We start from the raw sequence: 11,064 nt of genomic DNA on the forward strand, positions 1-11,064 counted from the left end.
ACGGTAGCATCCTTGAGCAATTCTACAGAGCTACAGTGGAAAGCATCTTGTGCTTCTCGATCTCTGTGTGGTATAGTGGCGCTAGTGCAAAAGAGAAAGCACAACTGGAAAGGATCGTGAGACAGGCATCACGGATGGTTGGGTGCGACTTACCATCCATCGCCTCATTGCACAACACTCGACTCATCCGGAGAGCCAATAGTATCATCTGCGACACCACCCACCCAGCCAACCCTCTGTTTGAGCTTCTCCCCTCGGGCAAGCGGTTTAGAGCCCTGAAGACTAGAACTAGTCGTTTCAGGAACAGTTGTTTTCCCAGAGGCCATCTTGTCTGCACTCTGAACCTGTTGTTGGTGCTTGTGTGGACGCTCATGCAGAGCAGTACACTAGTCCTGTGCTTCTTTTGGGTGGGTGGGTGGGAGAAAGGGGGAGACTCGAGTCGGTTGTGCAAATAGTATTTAACCATGTTTCCTATGCTGAGATAATTAGGGTGTGAATGTGAGTGTGGACGTGGATATATGATTTACTGCAACATTTAAAACAAAATCATGTGCTTTTGCATTTTGGAAATAAATTCTATTGATGGTTGATGATTGATGACTTCTGATTTTCGTTGGCAGCACGTACCGTAGCACATTTGGTGGCACGTACCCAGGTTTTCAATGGGTTGGGTTGTTTTTTGGCAATTTTCTCCCACAACCCCTTTACGTAATTCATCGCCAGAGCAATCAATGAACTCGAAATAGGCTGCACTTTCAACGCATATATATAATAATTATGATGAATTAATAAATAACCAAGAAGGTATGGGCCAGAAAAGTAAGACATTTTCTTTTTTTCCCCAAAGTTAGAGCGAAATCAGCGGCCGCACAGACGTTTTGAGCAATCAATGGTAAAGATTGTTGTATCACTTGCAAGTCTAAACTTGTTGTGCATCTTCTTCTGTACTTTATTTGTAAATCGTGCTTATGTTTTTTCTACAAATGGGTTTCATGGGAGCAAACCACCACAGTTTTTACTTTTTATGTGGATCAAAAGTGCTGTACTAACTGAGGTGGATCAGATTGTCAAGGGAGGGTCCACGGTGTGACTATGGGAACCCATAAAACAAGCGGTACGATAAGTAATAGTGGTTGTTGAATCAGACGACTTGATCCTTACTCTCAGATACGGCATGCCAGAGAACAAAGTAGGTATGTTACAAAGTGCGCACGCAGCTCAATTTTTGACATCATAGAAAATGGCCCCCTATTTTCTGATCACTCTCAGTCTCACTGGCTCAGTTTTGGGGTCCTCTTTTCTATTCTTGTCCAAATTTACAATACGTGGGCACCCTGTCGATGACGTAGAGCACATTCTTGACTTTAAGATTGAGAAAGATGGCGAGTCCAACACTTTGTAGCTCGCCGGCAAGAATATCGGGCGAAGAAGACGCACAAGAGGTACTTTTATAAAACAATTTATAGCCTTCGCACTTTTATGAGACGACTCTGAACGGTTAGTTTTACCATTTTCCTGAGCACTGTTTCCCAAAGTTTCAAGTCGATAAAGCGTTGCGAAGTACCTTTTAACTGCTGCGCAGTTTTGCGCACGGATTGTCAGCCATGTTGTATTCACATCCAACATGGCGGTCGGTAAAGTTCGTCTGCTCTCAGTTTCATACTAACTTACTAAAAAAAAATAAAAAATAAACAAAAATAAAAAAATCTTTATAGTTGTTTGATAGACTCTGAACCAAATTGAACAATATTGATAAACAAATGTGTGAGTTACAGTTAATTTCAGCTGAAAAATGTCAAAAATGGTTTCAATTTATCCTCTTTGCCTCTATTACAAAATTTTATCCCAGCGAAGCTGGAGGTATCCCGCGAACGCTATTCTGTAATCGACTTGAGAAATGTTCACACCGATAATACATGATAAAGAAGGATTCTTTGTGCCCGGCGACGTGCTACAATTGGAGATGGAAGTTCACCAAAAATTGGGACCATACTAACAAAAATACGGTGGGTGCAATAGTCGCCCCCATTTTTTCAGCAAACGCCACCCAAGGCCGCTTTGGACGGGTAGAAATTCCGTAGTTTCCAAGTCTATGGATAAAGCTCGCGTAAGAAGAATACGTCACGGTCGAAAGTCTTTGACGTCAATTAATGCATCATGACGTCATGCCTCCCTGTAGTCTTTCTCTCTCGTGCAGTGTGTGTGTTTGTGTTCATTTTGTGCACATGTGTTAGTGTTACTGTTTGTGTGTGTGTGTGTATATATGTGTGTTTGTGTGTGTGTGTGTGTGTATTTCTGTGTGTGTATTTCTGTATCTGTGTGTGTGTGTGTGTGCGCACGCGTGCATGAGTCTGTACTCGTATGTGTGTGGTGTGTGTGTGTGTGTATTTGTGTGTGTGTGTGTGTGTGTGTGTGTGTGCGTGCGCACGCGTGCATGAGTCTGTACTCGTGTGTGAGTGTGTGTGTGGGCATAAGTGTATGTGTGTTTGTTTGTAAAGGTGTGTATGTCCGTCTGTCCATATGTGCGTATGGGTGTGTGTTTTGTGTGTATGAAGTTTTTGTGAGAGAGTGAGTCAGTGCGTGTGAGTAAGTGTGTGTATGTGTGACTTGGGGTGTGTGTGTATGTGTGTGTATTTGTGTGTGTGTGTGCGTGGATGTGTGTGGTGTGTGTTTGAGAGAGAGTGTGTGTGTATGTGTGTGCGTGCGTATGTTCAGTGGGTGTGTGTGGGTGTGTGTCTGTTTGTATAAGAGAGAGAGAGAGAGAGAGAGAGAGAGTGGGTGTATGTGCGTGTGCGTAAGTGTATGTGTGTGTGTGTTTGTTTGTAAAGGTGTTTATGTCCGTCTGTCTATATGTGCGTATGGGGGTGTGTTTTGTGTGTATGAAGTGTGTGTGAGAGAGTGAGTGAGTGCGTGCGTGTGAGTGAGTGTGTATGTATGTACGTGTGTAACTTGGTGTGTGTGTGTTCGTGTTTGTGTGTGTTTGAGAGAGAGAAAGAGAGAGAGTAAGAGAGAAGTTTGTCTTTCGCTGGGGTATGCAGTGCCTTGGCGTTGCACTTCTACGTAATTATACTGTTCAAAAAAAGAAACGCATAGCTTGTAATATTTGGTTAATTTAGTTATATGGCTACAAGGATATCCACCAAACTGCAGAAAATGTTTATCTGGTCGTCGACCTTTCGTCCATTGCCACAAGTGAGCTCTGCACGTGACGCATGCGTTATCAGTGGCTACAATGTCAAAATTGCTCATTTGGCATGACCACTCGTCATGCTTCAGTGTAATCTCGTGAAACTCGGGGAATATTGAGCTCTCACCATGTCTTCCAAAACCCATAAAAGCGGATTGTTCGCCACAAAGAAATCAGACGACAATTCAGCGACGAAAGATGGCCCGATTGAGCAGAGAAGACCGCCAAATTGCATTGGGTCGTTTACAAGCAGGCCAAAGTCAAAGTGCAATCGCCAGGCACTTCCACGTGTCCCAGAGCACCATCAGTAGACTGTGGGTCAGGTTTCAAGCCACTGGCTCCGTTGCTGACTTTCCACGAGCGGGAAGACCAAGGGCGACAACTGCTGCTCACGACCGCTTCATACGGCTCCGCCACCTCCGGAATCGTTTCCTGTCGGCCTCATCTTCTGTCCAGGCTCTCCCCGGGCCACACCGATTATCGGACCAGACCGTGCGGAACCGCCTGCATGAAGCTGGTTTGAAAGCTCGCAGACCTCACAGAGGAGCTGTCCTCACCCGCCGCCATCGCCAGAACCGAGTGCAGTGGGGCAACCAGCACCTTCGCTGGACCGTCCGGAATCACTGGAGAGACGTGTGGTCCAGCGACGAGTCCTACTTCCTGCTCCAGCGACATGCTGGTCGTAGGAGGGTCTACCGGAGAGTAAACGAACGTTACGCGCCCAACTGTGTGGATGAGGCACCCGTTCATGGTGGTGGAGGCGTCATGGTGTGGGGGGCGATCAATACCGCTGGAAGGAGCACCCTGGTGCACGTCCAAGGGCGCATAACTGCCCAGCGATACGTGGAGGAAATTCTGCGCCCACACACCCTTCCTCTTCTGGCTGACCAGGATGCCATATTCCAGCAGGACAACGCTCGCCCGCACACAGCACGACTCACCACCCAGTTCCTCACCGACCACCATGTCCAGGTGCTTCCCTGGCCATCCATGTCGCCAGACATGAACCCGATAGAACACCTCTGGGATGAATTGGACAGACGTGTGCGCAGGCGAGAAGAAGCGCCGGCAAATCACCGCGATCTATTGCAGGCACTTCAGGAGGAGTGGGACACCATCCCACAGCAAGATATCCGGCATCTGATCCAGTCCATGCCCAGAAGGTGCCGGGCAGTTGTTGCTGCTCAAGGCAGTCACACCCCCTACTGACTTGACAGCCTCGGCACCCAATCGTATTGATTGACTGATTGATTTGAAGATGCAAATGAACTGTGTGTGCATTCAACTGTGTCCATACCAAATTTCAAACAAATAATCTAAATATTGGATTTTCTGTTAATTTTTTCGAAAAATAAAACAAATTTGGCAAGTAGCAACTATGCGTTTCTTTTTTTGAACAGTATACTTTAAAAATTCATAACACGGGTTACACTTATCCAATCTCAAAGTTATATATACCATTGGAATGCTGATTTTCTGCTCTTTCAAGTGATATAGATCAAAATGTTAAATGAAGATTTTGAATTTTTTTGTAGCATACCAAAGTTTCAAACTGGTACATCAAAATGTTATAGACAGTGATGATGCAGCTTCAAAGCTACACAGAACGGTGCCTACGCCGAGGAATCCCCCCCCTCTCCCCCGCCTCTGACTTCGCGAAACATACCATGGATGATGCGACCTCACACCTGAACGTTGTGAAAATGTACCTCGCTAAATAGGGAGGCTACTGCCGCATGACACACATCAAACGCACTCCAGCACGCATATCGTGATCAGACTTTTTTGTGTGCCTCTCTTGATCCCAGCGAAGCTGGAGGTATCCCGTGAACGCTATACTGTAATCGATTTGAGAAATGTGCACACCGAATAATACATGATAAAGAAGGATTCGTTGTGCCCGGCTACGTGCTACAGTTGGAGATGGAAGTTCGCCAAAAATGGGGACCATACTAACAAAAATACGGTGGGTAAAATAGGCGCCCCCATTTTTTCAGCAAACGCCACCCCAGGCCGCTTTGGACGGGTAGAAATTCCGTAGTTTCCAAGTCTATGGATAAAGCTCGCGAAAGAAGAATACGTCACGGTCGAAAGTCTTTGACGTCAATTAATGCATCATGACGTCATGCCTCCCTGTAGTCTTTCTCTCTCGCGCAGTGTGTGTGTTTGTGTTCATTTTGTGCACATGTGTTAGTGTTACTGTGTGTGTGTGTGTGTGTGTGTGTGTGTGTGTGTGTGTGTGTGTGTGTGTGTGCGCGCACGCATGAGTGTGTACTCGTATGTGTGTGGTGTGTGTGTATTTGTGTGTGTGTGTGTGTGTGTGTGTGTGTGTGCGTGCGCACGCGTGCATGAGTCTGTACTCGTGTGTGTGTAAGTGTGTGTGTGGGCATAAGTGTATGTGTGTGCGTGTATGTGTGTTTGTTTGTAAAGGTGTGCATGTCCGTCTGTCCATATGTGCGTATGGGTGTGTGTTTTGTGTGTATGAAGTTTTTTGTTAGAGAGTGTGTGAGTGAGTGTGTGTGTGTGTGTGTGTGTGTGTGTGTTTGAGAGAGAGAGAGAGAGTGTGTGTGTGTGTGTGTGTGTGAATGTGTGTGTGCATGAGTTTGTGTGTATGTTTGTGTGTGTATGAGTGTGTATATGTGTTTGTTTGTAAAGGTGTGTGTGTCCGACTGTCTATGTGCGTATTTGTTTGTTTGTTTGCTCAACGCCCAGCCGACCACGAAGGGCCATATCAGGGCGGTGCTGCTTTGACATATAACGTGCGCCACACACAAGACAGAAGTCGCAGCACAGGCTTCATGTCTCACCCAGTCACATTATTCTGACACCGGACCAACCAGTCCTAGCACTAACCCCATAATGCCAGACGCCAGGCGGAGCAGCCACTAGATTGCCAATTTTAAAGTCTTAGATATGACCCGGCCGCGGGGTTCGAGCCCACGACCTCCCGATCACGGGGCGGACGCCTTACCACTAGGCCAACCGTGCCGGTCTATGTGCGTATAAGTGTGTGTTATGTGTGTATGAGATTGGTGTCAGTCAATGTGTGTGTGTGTGTGTGTGCGTGCGTATGTACAGTGTGTGTGTGTGTGTGTGTGTGGATGTGTGTGTTTGTTTGCTTAACGCCCAGCCGACCACGAAGGGCCATATCAGGGCGGTGTTGCTTTGACATATAACGTGCGCCACACACAAGACAGAAGTCGCAGCACAGGCTTCATGTCTCACCCAGTCACATTATTCTGACACCGGACCAACCGGAGTGTGTGTGTGTGTGTGAATGTGTGTGTGCATGAGTTTGTGTGTATGTGTGTGTGTGTATGAGTGTGTATATGTGTTTGTTTGTAAAGGTGTGTGTGTCCGTCTGTCTATGTGCGTATTTGTTTGTTTGTTTCCATAATTATCAGGGCGGTGCTGCTTTGAGATATAACGTGCGCCACACAAAAGGCAGAAGTCGCAGCACAGGCTTCATGTCTCACCCAGTCACATTATTCTGACACCGGACCAACCAGTCCTAGCATGCACTAACCCCATAATACCAGCCGCCAGGCGGAGCACCCACTAGATTGCCAATTTTAAAGTCTTAGGTATGACCCGGCCTGGGTTCTAACCCACGACCTCCCGATCACGGGACGGACGCCTTACCACTAGGCCAACCGTGTATGTGCGTATGAGTGTGTGTATTGTGTGTATGAGATTTGTGGGAGTCAATGTGTGTGTGTGTGTGTGTGTGTGTGTGTCTGTGGGTGTGTGCGTGCGTACATGCGTGCGTATGTACATGTGTGTGTGTGTGTGTGTGTGTTTGTGTGGGTGTGTGTCTGTTTGTATAAGAGATAAAGAGAGAGAGAAAGAGAGAGAGAGAGTGGAGAGTGGGTGGGTTGGTTTGTGTTTGTGCGTAAGTGTATGTGTGTGTGTATGTGTGTTTGTTTGTAAAGGTGTGTATGTCCGTCTGTCTATATGTGAGTATGGGGGTGTGTTTTGTGTGTACAGTGAAGTGTGTGTGAGAGAGTGAGTGAGTGCGTGTGAGTGAGTGTGTATGTGTGTACGTGTGTAACTTGGGTGTGTGTGTGTGTGTGTGTGTGTGTGTGTGTGTGTGTGTGTGTTTGAGAGAGAGAGAGACAGAGACAGAGAGAGAGAGAGGTTTGTCTTTCGCTGGGGTATGCAGTGCCTTGGCGTTGCACATCTACTTAATTGATAGAAAACGGTATTTTGACCCCAATCTTTGTGAGTTATGTGAGATAAACAAGGCTGTCTGATGTTCTGCCTTTGACCGCTGTCGCTACAGTGAACTCACCTGCAGTGGCCGTGACGAAAACAAGGACCGCACATATCACTGCTTCTTTCTCCATCGATCCAGTTTCGCTCACGCGTCCTCTTCAGTATGATATTTGGTCTTTCGTCTGGCAAGCTGGGTTGCGCATGTTCCTTGTTTAGTGTGGTAATAAACAGGACACGAAACAAAATGTACCGGCAGGGCTGCACAAACAAACGATCACAAATATGGATTGCTTGGCGTGACGTCACACATCCCAATCGAGATGACGTCCTGTAAATAATGGAAAAGAACATCAAAGTCTTGGTTCAAACGACCCTCCTTTTTTAAGTCTTGGTCAACAGATATCGGTGCTCAGATTTTGATAGTATACATAATTGACAATTGTGTGTGTGTGTGTGTGTGTGTGTGTGTGTGTGTGTGTGTGTGTGTGTGTGTATGTGTGTGTTTTAGTGTGTGTGTTAGTGTGTGTGTGTGTGTGTGTGTGTGTGCATGAGTGTGAGTGTGTGTGTGTGTGTGCGTCTGTGTGTGTGTGTGTGTGTGTGTGTGAGTGTGTGTGTGTGTGCATGAGTGTGAGTGTGTGTGTGTGTGCGTGCGTCTGTGTGTGTGTGTATGTGTGTGTGTGTGTGTGTGTGAGTGTGTGTGTGTGTGCATGGGTGGCGGTGTGTGTGTGTGTGTGTGTGTGTGTGTGTGTGTGTGTGTGTGTGTGTGTGTGTGTGTGTGTGTGTGTGACCTTTTAAGGGGTTGAATCGAATACAAAAACGCAGAATATGTGAGTCATTTTCCAAAGCTGGCGAAGTTTAGGTCGGCCACTTAAGACTACATTGTCACTGAAGCAGATGTGGCTAGACTTTTCCCCCGGGCAATCTTTTGACAAAGATAGGTTTGAAAAAGCACCCACAGTAAAATGAATGAACATATTAGTATTTTGATATCTAAAATAGTGTAAAATGACAGTAAATCAACTAAAGTTGCATCAAAAACATGGGAACAGGGTGGGTACATATATTGGAAGCTTACTGTCCATTTACACCATAAGTTAAATGTAGATGATTTGTTGAAAAATTCCTTTATGGATCGATAAAGGATCATTCCCGTGCAAATGCTGCCATTGCCTTTGTGTATGATACTAACAAAATTATGTTACGCATCGAATGTTGTCACGCTCACTTAGATTCTTGCGACCTCCCTCACCAAATGATTTTCTGTACAATCACAAACGTTTTTGCGATCATGTCAATTAGTGCTTGAAGATGCAGAAAATGCATTTGTTTAACCGAAGAAACACTTTGGAAGAATTTGATGTCTCAGAGAGCTTTTTGTGTCAAACTTGAAGCGTACGTAACGGACCGTTTTCATTAGAAGCTAGAATTAATTAGACTAAATGAAGGCATTCATTTCCACGTTTGCCGCTTTGCTAATCACCCAAACATACAGATGCGTAACGTTTTGGGGTTTTTCACAATGTGTCGTTTTTCTAGACGAAAATCACGAAAATCACGAAAAGTCGCTTCGCTCCGTCGGGCTTCAATTACCTTTGGTCGGGCGTCAATTACACATTAACACGCTTCCATTTGAAACTTCGAGGTCTTCATCGGGGATTGACGCCCGACAAAAGCTAATTGAAGCCCGACGGAGGAGGGCGTCAATCCACGATGAAGACCGAGAAGTTTCAAATGGAAGCCTGTTAATGTTATTGTAATTCAATCTGACGACGATCTCTTTCTGGCTTTCATGCGGTTGTAAACAGACAGAATTGGTTCTGTTCTATTCACACACTACTTTCAGTCCACCTACCTGCAAGGGTCAAGTCCCAAGAAATATGTCTCTGTATTCCTATCGTATCACTCTGCTCCTGTTTTGTTTTCTTTCACACACATTTTCCCTTCTTTTTTGACGGGTTTCTGGACAGCAATGACCCTCAAAGCTAACCGAGACTAGTTGAGGCTGTATCAATTTAGTTAACAGTTCCGCGGCCATTTTAGATCTCGCACATGCGCACTTCTTTTATTGCGAGCAGATTCGACCTATTTCCTTTTCCGGGTGATGCGCATAACGTTTTTCGGCATGTTTATGTCTTTTTCCTTTTCCGGTTGATTTCACCGCATGCGCAGATCGTGTTATTCGCCCACGTTTCTACACAAGGGACACTACTCCGGCGCACTACTCCACCCGTTGAAAGGGGGAAACATTTTCTTCAGTACAAGTAGTCTGTATGAATAAACAATTAACAAGAAGGACGTTGTAAATTCATTCAATGCAGATAAAATAAGAAATATGTTTGACGAACTTGTTCTGTTCTTATTCACATGACAAAATATGTGAAGATCGAGAGATGTTATTAAAAAACCGTGTTCCAGGCAACTCGCAAACAGATAACCGCTGTGTATTTCACCACAACCCAACGCAAAGGAAACATGACACACTATTATTTGGCATACCTTTTTGCATTCATTGAACTTTCCCCAATAAATTCGGCTCACATCAGTCGTACTAAAAGTTTGTCAAAACACGACACACAGGCGATAACAAATGCCCACCTGAATGGTGGTTCGCAACCACACACTAACGACCGTCGAGGGACTTGACGCTCACTTTCTGCACGCCGAGAACGCTACTTCCTACAGTGACGCTGACAACGTTCAAAAATACCATCAAAATATTAATTCTGCCCTACAGCGTTTTAGTTGGTCCATGATGGGTCCAACCATTTGTTTTCCTAATTTATGTCAAGCCTCTGATGCCAAGAAATTGAGTGAAGCCGACCCGCTTTGAATTTTCAACTGTAATATGACTAAGGAGTTACGCCCCTTATCCGTTCGTTATCAAAGCCTTGTGTAGGGAACGTCATGGCTTTGAGTTCAAAATGTCAAGAGAGCAAATAAAGATCGTGTAAAGTATAACCGTTCAATCAGGCAAAGAAACGGTCAACAAAACCTTCGAATTATTTTGTAGTTGAACGTCAAACAATTGATAACTGTTGACCAAGACTTTGAGAGATTGGGTCATGTGAAACGAGCCTTCATTGTTCTTCTCCTCTATTGAAATGACGTCATTATGGTATGTGACATCACCCATTCCCTTTTCAGAAAAGAAGTCAGGTGTTTTTTTTTACTGCCTCCCGATACATTTCGTTGTGTGCCCTGTTTGATACAGCACTTAAAATGGGAACTGTCGAACGTCGTTTACGAGACAACAGATCAAATAGCTGAGGACTTCGGAGTAGGACAGACTCAATGGAGAAAGAAACAGGGATATTTATCGTGCTGATTTTTGTCACGGCTGGTGAGTTGAACTGCCTGGAAGCCGAAGGGGTGAGGATGTGAAAGGGGGGGGGGGGGGGGGTATAAGCTATTGGCTGTGCAGGAGATAGTTGTTTAGTAATGATCTGTGCGGCTATAGGTACGGCGTCGGTAGGTACTATGCAACACATTACTCTAGACTGAATGCTTTCCCAGGTTCAAGAGGCACAATTTGGTATCTAACAAGATTCTGTTTCTTGCAAGTTATTTAATTTCGTTGTGACATTCATTTGACTTTGAAGATACTGCTCCGCTCACAGCACTGTTGAAGCAACGATTTGCAAATAAGGATAAAACTAGTCAAA

General features: G+C 45.3%; 1 protein-coding gene across 2 annotated transcripts in view; it reads right to left on the bottom strand.

Annotated features, from left to right (window-relative positions):
• LOC138972874 (uncharacterized) overlaps positions 1-7,702 on the bottom strand; it is a 56,468-nt gene extending 48,766 nt beyond the window's left edge. For both annotated transcript variants that reach the window (XM_070345545.1, XM_070345544.1), the window contains exon 1: positions 7,479-7,702. In XM_070345545.1, coding sequence (XP_070201646.1) covers positions 7,479-7,533 — 55 coding nt within the window. In that variant the 5' untranslated portion in view covers positions 7,534-7,702. The remainder of the gene's footprint in view (positions 1-7,478) is intronic.
• Positions 7,703-11,064: the final 3,362 nt, after the last annotated feature.

Source organism: Littorina saxatilis, linkage group LG8 (assembly GCF_037325665.1).
Source record: "Littorina saxatilis isolate snail1 linkage group LG8, US_GU_Lsax_2.0, whole genome shotgun sequence".
NCBI lineage: Eukaryota > Metazoa > Mollusca > Gastropoda > Littorinimorpha > Littorinidae > Littorina > Littorina saxatilis.